The following is an 18,002-nucleotide window of genomic DNA, read 5'->3' on the forward strand; positions in this document are numbered from 1 at the left end:
TGTGCGTGTCGGGGCTGGACCAGAGGAGTGACAGCGAGGGGGGCACCAAATAGCAACTGCAGAGAACAGAGCAGGGTGTGAACACACAGGAGGCATTCCTTGGTGAATTCCCAGAAATAACTGGAATGCACTTTGAGCTCGGCCACTGATCTACTAGGCAACTGGGTCACAGAGACATAGGTAACAGCCCAGGCAACTTGGTCTCGTACACGACACGTGTCGGTGATCTCACTTGCCCTGGCTGACCTTGTTTTAACCTCCCACCTGCCCTGTTTTAACCTCCCGGGCATCCCCTGGGTTTTTCCCTGCGGGTGTGTCTGTTCCAGCTAATTGTTGATGAGTCAGGCTGAGGTTTTGTGTTTTATTGGGAGGGATATCCTGATTATAAATATTACATGTCTTTAACTTTGAAAGTATATTTGTACTGGTCAATCAGCATGTCCCTCTTTGGGATCAGAAAATATGGTTACTGTGGCCATCTCCTCATTAGCCTGGGAGACCTCTTCAGGGCCCGGGCTGTAGCTCTTTATTCTTATGGGTCTCCTCCCAGGACCCAGTTCTGAGAGCTGCATAACGTGGCTGTTAAACAATGGTGGAGACACACCTCTTGACCGACGGCAGCCAAGGCCCATGCCCCTTCCTCCTCTGAGCACTTGAGTAGACGCATTTCCATGGGCATCTTCCTCTCCTGAGCTGCTCAACCCAGTCCTCTGGCCCTTCTGTTGCCCACGGTGGCTTCAGGCCACTCTTATTCGGCACTTATTCTGGGATTCTGACCCTACCCCGCCCCTGCCACCCTCCACCCCACACTCATGGCAGCCCTGGCCTGCTGTTCTCAGGCCCTGTCCTGAGCAACCAGCGGTCCTGCAGCTTGGAATAGAAACCCTCCCCAAACACACACACACACACACACACACACACACACTCCTCCCTGCTGGCTTAAACTCAGAAGTGTTCCGTTCTCCAGAATGGGAGGCACTGTTTTTGACTGACTCACCACCTTATACAGACCTCTGTGAATTGCGGAGAAAAAAATCAAGCTGACTGGAGAATTTATAAAATGATCTCTGCCCTTGAAGAACTGAAGGTCTAGCAGGAGTGGCAGAACAGTCACAGAGCGACAGACTCACACACTGCAAGAGACACTTAGGAGGACCTTGTCTCACGTCTTCATTTCTCAGATGAGGGATTAAGGGACAGAGATGTTAAGGAATTTTCCCAGAGTTAACCTGCTACTTAACAACAGATCTGGGACTCCTAAAGTTACTTAACAGTACAGGCAAAAAGAGATAAAACACACACACACACACACAAATCATGTATAAATAAGCACCAATTTTAATAACCCTACCGTTAGATTTAGGAATGTCCCCACCTACTTGGCCTGTTTTATTTTTTATTTTTTTGTCTCCAGGATCCAGGAAGAATGCTCTGGCACTGTTATTGCTAGTGGGTTCAGTCCTTACTAATACCGTAACATCACTGGTGATATTATAGTTAGTGTCTTCCCCCTCCTTCCCTCATTCACTTCCTACTATTAATTGAGTCATTTCTGTCTCCTCCACTAACTTGTAATTAATCTTTGGTAGCAGAATGGAAAAAAAAAACAAACAAACCTTTAACAAATGGCACCTAAATTCTTCTTGCAGAGAAGACACTTCTTCTTGTCTTTAGCAAGAAAAATATCTGGATATGCCACAAGGAATGGAATGCAAGGTCTTAAGCCTAGGGAGTCAAGGCATAAAAAGATAAACTGCTGTGTAACAGAAACAGACAGGAATTTGGGGATGGGGAAAGAGCAGAGAGGGAGAATCAAAGAATGAGGTGGGGGAGGGAGCAACCAGGGGTGGGGAGCTGAAGAAAATTGAAGAACAGTTTGGGGACTTTCCTGGTGGCCCTGTGGCTAAGACTTCATGCTCCTAATGAAAGGTGCCCAGGTTCGATCTCTGGTCAGGGAATTAGATCCCACATGCTGCAATTAAACATCCTACAGGAGACAACTAAGATCCAGCGTAGCCAAATAAATTAATACAATAACAAAATAAAATACATTTAAAAAAGAGAAGCTGACATTGTTATACTATAAAACTCTTTCTCCTCTGTCTTCATCAAAACTCTCAGAAAAGTTTACTATACACAGTTGGAGTATGTGTGTGTGTGCTTCTAGCTAATAAATATGGCAAAGGTGATGGAACAGCCACTCCCTTGATTAGGTTATGTTATCTAAGCCTCTGACTTAGCACATTAGAGACAGATGGTTTTGCTGACTTTGAAGAAGTCAGCTTCCCTGTTGTGAAACAGCCTAATGGCAAGGGAATGCTAGGGGCCTCTAGTAGCCAAGAGCTACCCTCAGTTAATAGTTGGCAAGAAAATAGGAACCTCAGTCCCACAGCTGCAAGTAACCACATTATTCCAATGACTATCTGAGCTTGGGAGAGGACCTCGAGCTTCAGAAGGGAACGCAGACCAGCCGACATCTTAATTGAAGTCTGATGAAAACTTGAGCAGAAAACCCAGCTAAGCTGTACCTGACCCACAGAAACTAAAAAAATTAATGTATGTTATTTTAAGCCACTAAATTTGTGGCAATTTGTTACGCAGCATAGAAAACTAATACAGGTGTGTGTGTGTGTTTATATACTGAGCCAAGGACTGAGTTCCTGGTCCGGATCGCCACTGTGGGTAGGAAGCGGCACATGTAGAACAGTGAAATGATCTCTGAACTGATTAAATCAGCTGAAGCAGAAGTTCTGAGTCAGCGGTGGTCCTGAGAACGTAGCCTTCAGAAATGTGGAGAAATATCGGTATCTTAGCCTCCCCCACAGGCAAACACTGAGTCAAGAAGTTAAATTTCAAGGGCCTTCCTTGGTGGTCCAGTGGCTAAGACTCTGCATGCCCGATGCAGGAGGCCCAGGTTTGATCCCTGGTCAGGGAACTAGATTCCACATGCCACAAGTAAGACCCAGTATAGGGAAGTTAATTTTTTTTTAAGTTAAATATGGATATTTTATTTGAAAATTGATCCCAGAAAACCAGGTAGGATATTGGAGGAATGAGACAGGCAAAGTGAAGGAAGCTAGGGAAGGCTGCACATCAAGCAGATTACTACTGCGGGCAGCTAGAGCTTAATCCTGTGGGAAATAATGAAGAACAAGCCCCAGAGTTATCACACCCAAGGAGCATTTATCCACTGTAATGTTTATCCACCACCTGCCATCAGATCTGGGCTGAGGGCTGCTTCTGATGGGTAAGGAGAAATTAATTCCCCAGACTTTTGGGTGACCCTCTCAGACAGGCATACCGTCCAAGCCTTCTGCCCTTCTCTAACTGCTCTCAAAGTGTGTGTGTAAGCTACTCCTCCTGTCAGGCACTCTCTATCTATTTGTTCATTTAATCCTCCCAGTATCTTCTTCTCAGCAGATATCACCACCCCATTTTACAGACAAGAAAGACTAAAACTTCAAGAAGTCAGCAACTTGCCAAGGTTATATAGTGGCAGCTGTTACTAAGTGGCAGTTGTTTTGTTTAGTTGCTAAGTCCCTTTTGCAACCGCATGGACTATAGCGTGCCTCCCCCCAGCCCCTTGACCAGGCTCCTCTGTCCATGGGATTTCCCAGGCAAGAATACTGGAGTGGGTTGCCAGTTCCTGAGGGCAGGACAAATTGAGAAAGTAGCATTGCCATATATACACTGTCATGCGTAAAATAGAAAGCTAGTGGGAAGCTACTGTATAACATGGGGAACCTAGCCTGGCACCCTGTGATGACCTAGAAGGTTGGAATGGTGGTGGGAGGCTCAAGAGGAAGGAGATATGTATATAGTTATGACTGATACATATTGAGGTATGGCAGAGACCATAGCATTGTGAAGCAATAATTTTCCAATTAAAAATAAAAAGAACTTGGATTAGAAACACAAGTTGGTCACCAATAAAGTTCAGGCTTCTGACCACCTCTCTGAGTCATCAGTCAGAAGTCCACCTCCTGGTCTAACCTTTGCTCCCAGGACCTACCCTCTGACTAAGCTCCAGGATGTAATGTGGACCTCTCTGCCCACTCCTGGTGCCCTCTCTTCTGGCTGAAGCTATTTTTGATTCTTGCTTCCATAAACCTGTATGTGAATGGTGCCAAGGTTGTCCCTACCATCAGTTCAATTTGCCAGAGTGGAGGGAGTAGGAGGACCGGAGAGTCTGTGGAGCTGAGGCACGTTGCCTGGGAAATGAAGAATTTGTGTGAGGCTTTGTGTGGGGAGGAGGCAGCGCTCCGCTGCTCCAGCAACCACGGAACAAGAGACAGATTAGCTGGCCAGCTCTCTCTGGAACAAAACAAGCTTTCTGTGGGCCTGGACAGTGAGGGACGGCCCTCCCCAAGGACTTTTTTTTCTTCTCCTTTTTCTTTTTAAAGCTCTCCAACTCTGGCTCGCTTCTGAGAAACATCAAAAAGAAATGGAGATAGGGCGGGTGGGTGTCAAAAACTCCCTTGCCCTTCCTGGGGCCTGCATACTGCAGGTTGGTTTTGCTGCCTGCAGATGTCTGTAACTGTGAGGATTAACCCGGAAGAAAAGCATCCTATAGGGATGTGTGTGTGTGTTAGTCGCTCAGTCGTGCTTGACTCTTTGTGACTCCATGGACTATAGCCCGCCAGTCTTCTCTGTCCACAGGATTCTCCAGGCAAGAATACTGGGGTAGGGGTTGCCATTTCCTTCTCCAGGGCATCTTCCCGACCCAGAGATTGAACCCAGTTCTCCTGCATTGTGGGCAGATTCTTTACCGTCTGTGCCCCCAGGGGAACCCTCTGCAGAGATGGAGTGTCTCAAAAAGACACGGGGCTTATTAGGAGAAATGTGTGATTCTGGGAGAGCATGGGGTCCTGGGGTAGATTTCCATAAGGCTGGGAGGAGGAGCTCCCAGTTCCAAACTGGAATACTGAAAAGCATCCAAGTGTTTTATGCTGAGAGTCAATATTTGATTTCTGAATAGAATTCCTGCCCCCTCAGAAGCTGAGAGGAACTCAGGCTTGTGTCCACAGCTGATGAACGTGCCCTGTTCAGCAACTCTCCAGAGGAACAAAGAGGAGCAATTCACTGGCATTACAGCATGGAGAGATCCAGCTTTCACTGGCCTATTTAAGATGTGGCAAGGACATTCTAGAAAACATCTCTGGATTTCTGTTCATGTAAAGCTTCAGGAAGATCCCCTGGAGAAAGAAACCGCAATCCACTCCAGCATTTTTGCTTGAGAAATCCCATGGACAGAAGAGCCTGGTGGGCTGTAGTCCATGGGGTCATAAGAGTCAGATATGACTGAGCCCACTAATCAACAACAACAAAGTTTCAGTGCTCAAACAAAAGGAGGTTGAAAAATCATGGGGAAGCCACAGATTACCCTCAATTGGTCAAAGGCTTCATTGTTTCTCTCCTAGATGCTCAAATGGTGTCCTCCCACCAATGGTATCTGGGAAAGTGTTTGCTCCCATCCTCCCTTCGCTGCCCTCCTCCCAGAGAGGGAGGCTCGTTAATGGAAGTCAACTGCCTACTGTGTGAAAGGCACTCCGTGTTCCAGACTTTAGTAAGAGGAGTGGGATGTGGGGAAGGGGACCGGTTTGAAAGTAACAGAAAACACAATCCTTTCGGAGGTATTTAACCCTACCTGGGAAAGCGGCATCTATTAATAAATCTACAATGCCGTTGATAATACAGCTCTACTGCCCTTACAGTTTGTCTTTTATTATTTTTTTAAGGTTATTTTTATTTACAAGTTTGGAAAAAGGTACACTTTTTACATGGGTACTTGTGCAAAATTAGAACAGTGATAAAGGCACACAAATTGACAATGGGACAAAGGGACATTTGCAAGCCTTGTCCGCACTGCTACTTAAAGGTACTTTTTATCTAAAAGTGTAAATACCCACAGGAAGATCGCAGTGACTTTAAGGTTCTTTACTACGGAAAGGGACGAAGAAACTGAAGCATGCAGCATAAACTGAGGATTTGAGGGGAAAATAGTTTACCATTGATATGTTCCTTTCCTTGGGCTAATTAAAACTTACAAAAAAAAAAAAAACCCAAACAAAGGGGGATTACACATTTGTTTATCTAGAATAGCACTGCTTCTTTAAAAAGATTAAAGGATCCCCAACTTTCCCTAGCTTAAAAACTAATGATTGTTTCCATTCCTCTGCCAAACTGTCTTTTAGAATATTGTCTTATTCTAACAACTCTGTGTGGCAAGAATTTTTTTTCCCAAGGAGGGACATGAAGCTCAGAGAAGTTAAGAAACTGGCTCAAAGTCACACAGGTTATGTCAACATAGAGTATACTTAGCCCATGCTTCTTGTTCTAGTCTTCACACCCTACACTCCTGAAAGAGGTTGCTTTCAGTCAAGCCCAGAAGTAAAAAATGGGTAGAAAAAACGATGTCTCTGAGACAAGGTATGAGACAAGGAAGGATAAAGGCAAGCAACAGGAACTTATGAAAAAAAAAAAAAAAACAGATTTAGCAAGAGAATGATTGAGTCCCCTGTGATGACTCTGAGGACACTTAAGACAATGAATTTATGATACATGGGATTCAACGTAGGGAGAGACAAGGTTTCTTTTCTTTATATAAGTATATTTATTTATTTGACTGTGCCTGATCTTAGTTGTGGCACTCAAGATCTTCGATCTTTGTTGCAGTATGCAGAGTTTTTTAGTTTAGTTGTAGGATCTAGTTCCCTGACCAGGGATAGAACCCAGGCCCCCTGCATTGGAAGCTTGGCGTCTTAAGCACTCGACAGCCAGGGAAGTTCCCTATAAAAGATCCTTGAAATTCCTCTTTTGAAATTGTTTTTAGACCCTTCAATATATTTTTTAAAGTATCTCTTAAGATTGCAATTTTTGTATTTTGGTGCTAAGTCACTTCAGTCATGTCCGACTCTTTGCAACTCTATGGACTGTAGCCTGCCAGGTTCCTCTGTCCATGGGATTTTCCAGACCAGAATACTAGAGTGGATTGCCATGCCCTCCTCCAGGGGATCTTCCCGACCCAGGGATCAAACCTGTGTCTCTTATGTCTCCTGCAATGGCAGGTGGGTTCTTTACCACTAGTATTTAGGAGTACATTTTCTAAAAAAGCCAAAATATGGTGAATAATATAGGCAACACTTTATTGACAGATAAAATCATTTTGACCCAAACTGGCTTTGTGTTAAGGTGAAGTCTCTCATCTTAGTGAAGCTTCTTTGACTACAAATAGTTATCCCAGGGAAGTTCCCATCAGAGGCAAAGCATGCCACATGGGTCTAGAATTGCAGCGCTTATACACTGGAACCAATTTTTGTAGGCAGCTCTGAATCTTTCTGCTTATCCACTCCATTCTCTTACCTTTACCAATAGCCTCCCTCTATTTTGCTCACCTAGGGGCTGTCTATGTTACAAACAACATAAAACCTAATGCAAACTGGCATTCATATAAGGGACTTTATTGGCTCACATTCGCTCACAGTCTAGAGGTGGGATAACCTTGAGAGTTAGCTTAATCCACAGGCTCAAAAGTGACAACAGCGAATAGGAAGGACTTTAAATTGTGGTTAGACCATCTCTTTGAAATATTGCCAGTCTCTTTGATGAATAAGAAAAGAATAATGATGATGCTAGTGATAAAGAACTTACATGTCTGCTGATACAGGAGGCATAAGAGATGGAGGTTTGATCCCTGGGTTGGAAGATCCCCTGGAGGAGGGCATGGCAACCCACTCTAGTATTCTAGCCTGGAGAATCCCATGGACAGAGGAGCCTGGTGGGGCTACAGTCCATAGGGTTGCAAAGAGTTGGACAAGGCTGAAGCAACTTAGCACATACACACAAGGACTATCTATGGACTTTACACTGGGAGTAACATGGCCTGAAAGCTGTTCGTGCCTTGGTCCCTGAGGCGTAACAACACTCAGAGGGGGTTGTAGTTGGGTTCTCCAGGAAGAAGACTCTGAAACGAAGTTTCAAGTTCAGGATTTTATCAGGGACTGGATATTGACACCTGTTGAAGGGAGGAGGAGGAAATAGGAGGAGGCAGAAGGATCGATTGAACTGTGATTCAGGCTGGACAGCCTCAGCCAAGTCCATGGGGAGCTCTGAAGCTGAAATGATGGCTCATCGGAATTGCTCCAGGTTAGGCAGAAACACCCACACCTTATGTATCCAGAGAAAAACATGATCGAAAAGGATATATGTGTCCCAATATTCATTTCAGTAGTGTTTACAGTAGCCAAGACATGGAAGCAATCTAAGTGTCCGTTGACAGAGGAATGGATAAAGCAGACGTGGTACATGTATACACAATGGCATATTACTCAGCCACTAAAAAGAGTGAGATTAATGCCATTTGCAGCAACATGGATGGACCTAGAGAGTGTCATACTGAGTGAAGCAAGTCGGACAGAAGAGGAATATACCATATGACGTCACTTATATGTGGAATGGAAATAGAAATGATACAAATGAACTTACAAAACAAAAAGAGACTCACAGACTTAGGAAACAATTTAGGGTTGCTTCAGGGAAGGGATAGTTAGGAAGTCTAGGATGGACATGTCCACACTGCTATATTTAAAATAGACAACCAGTATGGACCTACTGTATAGCACAGGGAACTCGGCTCAATGTTATGTGGCAGCCTGGATGGGAGGGGAGTTTTGGGGAGGGTGTATACACGTATATGCATGGCTGAGTCCCTTCGCTGTTCACCCGAAACCATCACAACATTGGTAATCAGCTATACCTCAATCCAAAATAAAAAGTTTAAACAATAATAATAATAATAGACAAAAACCATCTTGTCTTTACATTCCCAGACCCATCGATCTTGGGATGAGTCTCCTCAGAGAGAGAGCAAGGCTGCTCTCTGAAGCTGATGTTCCTTAAGGAGCCGACAGCTCAAGGGGTTACAACGCTCTCAGAAGCTGGGCCATCAAGTCCTTCCTTGATTCGGGATCTGGGAAGTGCATCTCTATGTCCATGTGAGATGAGTATTTGGTAATATGGAGGACAATGAAGTTCTTGTGTTAATATTTTTTTTAATCACCTACGAAGAGAAAGGGGAAAATGCGTCTTCATCTTTGATAAATTTAGAGAATTTTTTGCAAAGATGAGTACAGCAGATGCTCTTGAGACAAATGGGCTTAATCAGAACACTCTGTAATTGACGCCATTTACAAGGAAACACTGCTTGTAAAAAACTTGGTTGGCACAAACAAGCAGAAGGACCCTTGCCAATGACTTCAGTTAGAAAGTTTATTTTGAGACTGATACCAAGCAGGGCCTTGTGGGGCTCCTGGGCACAGAGCCTTTCTGTGTCTCTCATTTCCTTGATCACAGGAAACAGCCTTCATTCAACCTTCATGACCTTCCCTGAGTTCCAATGGGCAAATTCAAACAGTTGTTAATTAGGGAAGGGAAGGGACGCAAGACCAAGTAGAAACAGTCAAGAGCAGCCTTGGGGCAAGGTCCTGTTTCCCCATCAAAGGATACACACGACAATATCTTTGAGGTACTTTGTAGATATGGAAACCCCTTCTAGGTGGGAGAAGTTATGATATGCTCCCCTTAAGCATGTTGACCCCAGACCATTTGGACCTGAAGGCTGATGATGTTGACACCTACTTAGCTCCCCACCAACCCATCAGAAGAAAGTCAGGAGCTGACATTTACTATTAAACTTGTCACTGTCTTCCCCAAGTGGGGACACACGGTTTTGAGGGCATTAGCCCACTGTGGCCCCCTTTGCCTGGCAAAGCAATCAAGCTACTCTTTTCTGCTTCCCCCAAAACTCTGTCCAAGATTTAATTCAGCACCAGTGTACAGAGGAGTTGTTTTTGGCATCAAGAGGTAGGCAAAGAGGAGGAGGAACAGAGAAGACTTGGAGGAAACAGCCCAGAACATTGGATGCTAACCCTAGGGAATCCTGCTCAAGTATGGGGAAGAGACTGGAAATGGGTGACGACACAGCAGTCGAGCATCCAGGTCCCTAGAGTGGGGAACAGGCAATTTTCCCACTTAAGGAAAAGTTCTCCTTAGCACAGACCCTTGGGACGAACAGGTGACCACGTTTTCCAGTGTGTTACAGGTCGGGGGGAGGGTCAGTCAGCTACAAACAGATTAGCGGCAACCAAGCAGCACATTTCATAGTTCTGTGTGGGGTGGACCGCTGCCAAGGACCCAGTGACTCGGGCTCTGTGTGCTGATGGCTAGGGATTCCCCAGCCACACACGTCAGAGAGCATCCCCCCGAGGAGCAGTGATTGAAGAAGGGCCGCAACACTCTGGTGCCAGCAGCACCGGTTCTTTTAAGTTCTTGAAGAAGACAGACATTTTTCCAAGCAAACAGTTCCCTTGCTGAGAAAACTAACTCTGGCCACGAAAGATAAGCCTTGTGAAAACGTCAGCAAATGGGAGCTGGGCTCAAGATGAGATCTCTCTGGAAATGCAAGAATATAGATTTATAAGAAGCCACTGGCACAGAAGCTAGTGGGAGGCACAGACCTGAGTGAGCAGGTTAGAGGAGCTACCTGATAACACTTCTTCCTAGTGTTGGGGTGTGTGTGTGTATAGGTGCACAAATCCATCTCCCTCTGGCCCTCTCCAACAGTAGCTGTTTTCTGTTTCTCACCACCCTGGGTGGATGTGGGGTGTGTTTTCATTTTTTTTTTCCCTTTCTTTTTTTAAAATTAATTATAAAAAATTTACACTACTTTCTAAAATTGGAGGATAGTTGCCCTACAATGTTGGGTTTCCTTTTTGTTACTTGATTACTCAGTGCTATCTAGAAACCATTTGTTTTTTAATTCTATTATTTATAAAAAGGGAGCTCCTTTTTCTCTGCTTCGCCCTTCGCTTTGACTCTGATATTAGGCTATGCCACGCACTAATTTGCCAGCTACACTCATTCACCAACCTCCAGGTCTTTTCCTGGAATTCCCTGAAGACTGTTGTTCCTGGCTCTCACCAACACTATTCTGGTCATGGATCTTGGTGATTTCAATAACCTCAGGAATAATCCATTCAGTGCTCTTACCCTCATTTCTCTGACCTCTTCTGCAGCAATTTTGTTCTTCTACTTCAGCACTCTCTCCCTTGGTCATACCATAGACTTTGACAGTACCAATATTGCGGTTTCAAGCATCTTGAGATCACCACCTATTTTTAAAAATAAGTATTTATTTATTTATTTGGCTGCATCAGGTCTTTGTGGTGACATGTGAGATATTTAGTTGCGACCCACGAACTCTTAGTTATGGCATGTGGGACCTAGTTCCCTGACCAGGGATGGAACCTGGGCCCCCTACATTGGGAGCTGGGAATCTTAGCCACTGGACCACCAGGGAAGTCCCTCAACCACCTCTTATTTTTTCGGTGCATTTTGTTCTAACAAACCTTAGACCCACCACTGGACCCTACAAGGTCTTGATCCTGACAACTTTACCAGGTCCCTTACCTACTTAGTAGCTTCCCTGGTGGCTCCTATGGTAAATAATTTGCATGCAATGCAAGAGACCCGAGTTCGAACCCTGGATTGGGAAATTCCCCTGGAGAAGGGAATGGCAATCCACTCCAGTATTCTTGCCTGGAGAATTCTATGGACAGAGGAGCCTGACTGGCTACAGCCAATGGGATCGCAAAGAGTCAGACATGAGTGAGCGACTAAGCACACAAAACAAATATGGGAAAGGGTGACAAGTAGGTAAGATGATTTTTAATCACGCAGTCATGTCTGACTCTTTGCAATCCCATGGACTGTAGCCTTTTAGGCTCCTCTGTCCATCGGGATTCTCAGGCAAGAATACTGGAGCAGTTTGCCCTGCCCTCCTTCAGGGGATCTTCCCTACCCAGGGATTGAACCCAGGTCTCCCGCATTGCAAGCGGATTCTTTACCATCTGAGCCACCAGGGAAGTTTCAATTCCATAGTCAGTCATTTAATTACTCCTTTGCACTCATCTTTAACTCTCTCGCACCTTTCTTGCTTGTGAGTAATAGTTTAATAAAACCTCAACCTTGGTTAAAATTAAAACCCCCACCTATGATTATGCCTGTAACCATGCAACTGAAGGAAAAGCCTCAAACATGCTGACTAGTCTCACTTTAAATTCATAATCATGAACCTCACATGGGTCCTTAATGCCGTCTGGCAACTGTACATGTTTCTAGTTCATACTTTTACTCTTCTGGACAACTATTTTATACCTTTTCAAATGTCCAGCATCTCTTTTTTTTCTATTTTATTCATTGATGAACTTGCTTTCTATTTGTAATAGTTATTACAAATAGTTTGTAACCAGTTACCTCAGTATCTAGCATCTTGAAACAACAAATATTATCTCATAGTTTCTGGCTGGATACTCTAGCTCAGGGTCTCTTATGAGATTGCAGTCAAGTTGTTGGTCAAGACTACAGTCTATGAAGACTTGACTGGGGCTGGAGGATCCACTTCCGAGATCATTCACCAGGTTACTGGCAAGAGCCTTCAGTTCACTGCCATGTGGTCCTTTCTACATGACTTCTCATGACATAAATGGCTTCCCCCAGAGCAAACGTTGGGAACGAGTGAGAATCACAGCAAGAGTGAGAGATGGAGAGAATGAGAGTACATGGTGGAGAGAAACACAGCATTTTTTTATAACCTAATTTCTAGTGACATGTCATATACTGTTGGTCACATAGAACAATTCGACACAGTGTGTACAGTGTGAAAGGGGACTACACACGGTGTGAATACCAGGAGGTGGGGCTTATAAGAGTCAGCTAACAAAAATACTACTTTACAGAGAAAACAGAGCAATCAGAAAAGAACTTCCACAAGCTCCCACTGCCACATTAGCCAGTTACCAGTATATATTTTATTTCACTGCTAGTGTTACAATGAACTCTCTCTCCTGCTATCTAAGGCCAATCCCTCCAACTGTTCACTAGATCCATTCCCTCTTGTTCATTACATCCTGTTCCCTCTTACCCACTTAAGGACACAGATACAAAAATTCCCCCATCTCTCTCCTGCATTGTCAGTTTTCTTTTGTTTACTGGATAGTTAGCATCAACAGTACACATGGACTGCAATATTAAAGAAAAGAATCCTATGATCCTATCTTTCAGATACACATTTTCTCTGTGTCACTTTACAATTCAACTCATTGTAAGAGTTGTCTAAAATGGCTGTCTCCAATTTTTCCTCCCTCTCTAGGTCTACCCAACAGAGCCTTTTGATCTCAAGCTACCCCCAAAACACTGCTCTCATAAAAGTTATCTATGACCTCCACGTTGTTCAATCCAACAGTTAAATTTCAGTCATCATCTTATTTGACCTATCAGAATTTAACACAGGTCAAATTCCTCTTCAATAAAACATTTTCTTCAAGGTATTACACACTCCTGGTTTTCTTCCTAGGCTGACTGGCTGATCCTTCCAATCTCTTTGCATTCCCCTCTTCTTCCCAGCCTGTTTAACGTGAGGAAGCCCCAGGGCTCAGGTTCTCAGCCAGGCAGGGAGGCACTCACTCTGGAGCAATTGTACTTGCTGTTCACTTTGCCTGGAACTTTTAGAAAGCTCTCCAGTGAAAATCGGCTTGTTCCACTAGTCCATGGAAATTTGTATTGGAGTCTTTGCTCAAAATTATTTCAGTGAAGCCTTCTCTGGTCATCCTATCTAAAATTCCATCTCCTCTACCCTCTGACACACTTTTTATCCTCGTCCTCAGCTTTATTGACTATGCCAAAGCCTTTGACTGTGTGGATCACAATAAACTGTGAAAAATTCTTCAAGAGATGGGAATACCAGACCACCTGATCTGCCTCTTGAGAAATTTGTATGCAGGTCAGGAAGCAACAGTTAGAACTGGACATGGAACAACAGACTGGTTCCAAATAGGAAAAGGAGTTCGTCAAGGCTGTATATTGTCACCCTGTTTATTTAACTTATATGCAGAGTACCTCATGAGAAACGCTGGACTGGAAGAAACACAAACTGGAATCAAGATTGCCGGAAGAAATATCAATCACCTCAGATATGCAGATGACACCACCCTTATGGCAGAAAGTGAAGAGGAACTCAAAAGCCTCTTGATGAAAGTGAAAGTGGAGAGTGAAAAAGTTGGCTTAAAGCTCAACATTCAGAAAATGAAGATTATGGCATCCGGTCCCACCACTTCTTGGGAAATAGATGGGGAAACAGTGGAAACAGTGTCAGACTTTATTTTTCTGGGCTCCAAAATCACTGCAGATGGTGACTGCAGCCATGAAATTAAAAGATGCTTACTCCTTGGAAGGCAAGTTATGACCAATCTAGATAGCATATTCAAGAACAGAGACATTACTTTGCCAACAAAGGTCCATCTAGTCAAGGCTATGGTTTTTCCTGTGGTCATGTATGGATGTGAGAGTTGGACTGTGAAGAAGGCTGAGCGCCGAAGAATTGATGCTTTTGAACTGTGGTGTTGGAGAAGACTCTGGAGAGTCCCTTGGACTGCAAGGAGATCCAACCAGTCCATTCTGAAGGAGATCAGCCCTGGGATTTCTTTGGAAGGAATGATGCTAAAGCTGAAACTCCAGTACTTTGGCCACCTCATGCGAAGAGTTGACTCATTGGAAAAGACCCTGATGCTGGGAGGGATTGGGGGCAGGAGGAGAAGGAGACAGCAGAGGATGAGATGGCTGGATGGCATCACTGACTCGATGGAGGTGAGTCTGAGTGAACACCGGGAGTTGGTGATCGACAGGGAGGCCTGGCATGCTGCGATTCATGGGGTCGCAAAGAGTCGGACACGACTGAGCGACTGATCTGATCTGATCTGATCTGATCTCAGCTTTTAATCTACAATGCTCATCACTCAGACACATTTGTTTACTTATTCATGAGTCTGTTTTGTTATTTCTCGTCACTTCCATGAACAAGGGATATTTACCTGTTTTGTTCACTACTATACATTTCCAGTGCCTAAAACAGTAGGTATATAAAAATCTCTCAATTATAAGTTACACGAAAGAATGAATGGGTGTCTCACAGGGATAATGAAGTGTCCCTGGGTTATACTAAAGCTTGGAGCAGACAGGGAGACCACTCAGGAGGCTACCATACTTATGCATAAGAACATGTATGAAATAGCACTACTAATGTAAGGAGGTGTACAAAGGATCAGCATGATTTACAAGTGGCTTGAAAGTGTTAGTTGCTGAGTCGTGTCCAACTCTTTGGGACCCCATGGACTGTAGGCCGCCGGCTTCCTCTGTCCATGGGACTTTCCAGGCAAGAATACTGGGGTGGGTGCCATTTCCTTCTCCAAGGGATCTTCCTGAAGGGATCGAAGCTTGGTCTCTTGCACTACAGGCAGATTCTTTATGGTCTGAGCTGCTGGCTTAGTTCATTCCTCAAGGAAGCCCTGCGAGGCCCGCCTTCGCCCATCCTTTTCCTGTGCTTCCTTCAATTAGGCCCCTGGCCAGCTCAGTTATGGGCTTCTCTGATGGCTCAATGGTAAAGAAGCCGCCTGCCAAGGAGGACACCCGGTCCGATCCCCCCTGTCGGGAAGATCCCCTGGAGAAGGAAATGTCAACCCACTCCAGTACTCTTGCCTAGGGAATCCCACGGACAGAGGAGCCTAGCGGGCTACAGTCCATGAGCTCGCAAAAGAGTCAGACACGACTTAGCAACAACACGCTCAGTCAACCAGCTTTTCAGCCCGACGTACTCCTTTTCCGGAAGATGCCGGACGTTCCCGGCGCTGGGATATTCGAAGCACTGCCGGCAGACCTACATTTCTGATGGCCGGTTTCCCAGCCGCCGGGTGGACCCACCCAGGCCGCACCCATTCCACCAGCATTCACAAGTCCCGCCCCCTCAGCGAGACGAAGCGGAGGTGACGCACATCTGGAGCGCTAAACTCCGCCCCTCACGCTTTCCCAGTCCCTGGGAGATGACGCAAGCCCGGTAGAGGCGGCTACGAGGCCGCCGAGGGGCGGGGCGGGGCAGCGCGGCGCGGCCTTCTCCAAAGCGGCGGTTTACTGGCGGTAGTTACCTTAGTATCCACGTTAGCTTGAGTTGTGGCCAGCTGCGATCGATACTACTAGGCCGGTGCAGTCTCAGCCAGAGTGTGACCCCGAGGCCTGAGAAACAGGATTTTCTCTGGTCCGGGACTCCCCGGCGTTCAGCGCTGTCCCCATAACCGGATACCAATTATTTGAACTTCAGACCCAGGTTCCCACCCCGCACCCTCCCAGTCCCGTCGCCCTCCCGCTGCTACGCTCTTTTCTTCCTTTCCCACGTCGCTGCGCCACCAATGGCACAGTTTCCTTCTCAGTCAGGTTATTTGTCCCCCGCTCTCCTCCGTGTTGCTTTTCGAGGGCGATCTTGAAGCATTTCCTGCCTTTGTAACACTTCTTTTGTATCTTCCCTTTCCCCTTCTTTTCCCCCTTCCTTCCTTCGCCAGAATCTTTGTCAGACTAGGGTCTCCTGCAAGGCTTCACTCATTTTCAGAAGTCTGTGGCACAGCTGTTAGGTAATTGAGTTTTTAAGGCGGTCATTTGAAGATTTTGAGCTTTTCCTCTCTCCTAACCAGGAGTCATAGATGCCAAGAAGTATGGCCCCCCTCAAGAAGCCTCGAAATACCTCAAAGTTGCCCCTGGCTTTAAACCCCTTGAAGAGCAAGAATGTGTTGGCAGTGCTGGCTGAGAGGAACCAGGCTATAGTACCCGTCGGGGCCTGGGTGGAGCCTGCCCCGCCAGATAGTTCAGAAGTCCCGGCAGCTGTGAGTGTCAGTTTGATGCCTATGTGGTGCGGTTTCTTCTCCCATCTTTCTTTTTGTTAGCCTTCCCTAATTCCTTGTGCTCGGATAAGCAGTCTGGGGTTGCCGTTTGTATTCCGTCATAAATAGTTATGTTTTTGCTTTACGGTTATTGAACGAATATGTAGTTGTTAATTAAATTATCATACAAAGATGTTTAGTTGTTTCTAAAATGTGGTACACTCTTAATCTTTGGTTTACGCTTGAAAGCCACAATTTGGAACCAGTCATGCACTTCAGGAAAATGTTTGGTAATCTCAAGGTGAGGGCAAAAGAAGGCAGACACACAATGGGAGTTAAGGAAAGAGGCGCCGGTGGCTTCAGTTTGTCTGGTCTTGAGTTAACTTGAGTCACTTGTCCAGACTTGATATATATATATCTCCTTTGGAATTGTGTTACCTAATTGTTCATTGATACTTGTACATTCTACTCTCTGGTACATATGTTCTAGAAGAGTTTATGGGACAGATTTCTTGGAACTCATATAATTTTAATTGGAATTTAAATTCACTTGATTTTGAGAATTTAGAGACTGTGAAATAATTTGAGGCACCCCTCAGAATTAGAATTTGGTATCACTGTGTTAGAAGTAGGGATAGACAGGAGGTATGATGGGTTTATTTAATTTGGAGATTCCTTATGACTTCACTTTCACTTTTTACTTTCATGCATTGGAGGAGGAAATGGCAACCCACTCCAGTGTTCTTGCCTGGAGAATCCCAGGGATGGGGGAGCCTGGTGGGCTGCCGTCTTTGGGGCCGCACAGGGTTGGACACGACTGAAGCGACTTAGCAGTATGGAAGAGAAACATAGTCTAGAGAAGAACAATACAGTATAGGACATAAGTGTTGGAGTCAGAGAACGTTCTAGCTTTGCTACTTGCCAGCTGTAGGATCTTTGGCTGCTACTAAAGATGAATGTTTCCTCATCTTTCATGTAAGAGATAAGAATACCTAGTATTGGAGCTAGTTTTGAGGATTCAGTGATATGAGTTAAAGTGTTTATGCTAATAGATCCTTAATCATGGTGACTACTATTATTTTCATTCTTTGCTATTCAGAGCACTTAAAGGAAGTGAACAATGATCAAGGACTCATGTAATAAAATGTTCCAGATTGTTTTGTAATTAAGCATTATATAAATATTGAGTATTTTTGTATTATAGGCTCCATTACAGTAGGGGAAACAAAGGAGAATGAAATTCAT

The 18,002-nt window shown here is 44.9% G+C and overlaps 1 protein-coding gene across 8 annotated transcripts in view; it reads left to right on the forward strand.

Moving 5' to 3' along the window:
* The first annotated feature begins 15,911 nt into the window (after nucleotides 1-15,911).
* Nucleotides 15,912-18,002, forward strand: part of CCDC15 (coiled-coil domain containing 15) — a 49,967-nt gene continuing 47,876 nt past the window's right edge. For 2 of the 8 annotated variants that reach the window (XR_009734532.1, XM_061406316.1), the window contains exons 1-2: nucleotides 15,912-16,210; nucleotides 16,572-16,760. Coding sequence is in view for 7 of the 8 variants with exons in the window: in XM_061406316.1 (XP_061262300.1) it covers nucleotides 16,581-16,760 (180 nt within the window). In the remaining variant the exon portion in view is untranslated. Of the gene's footprint in view, nucleotides 16,211-16,236; nucleotides 16,761-18,002 lie in introns of those variants that run through there. The other 6 variants (XM_061406312.1, XM_061406313.1, XM_061406314.1 and 3 more) reach the window with 4 other exon arrangements.

Source organism: Bos javanicus, chromosome 29 (genome assembly GCF_032452875.1).
Source record: "Bos javanicus breed banteng chromosome 29, ARS-OSU_banteng_1.0, whole genome shotgun sequence".
Taxonomy (NCBI): domain Eukaryota; kingdom Metazoa; phylum Chordata; class Mammalia; order Artiodactyla; family Bovidae; genus Bos; species Bos javanicus.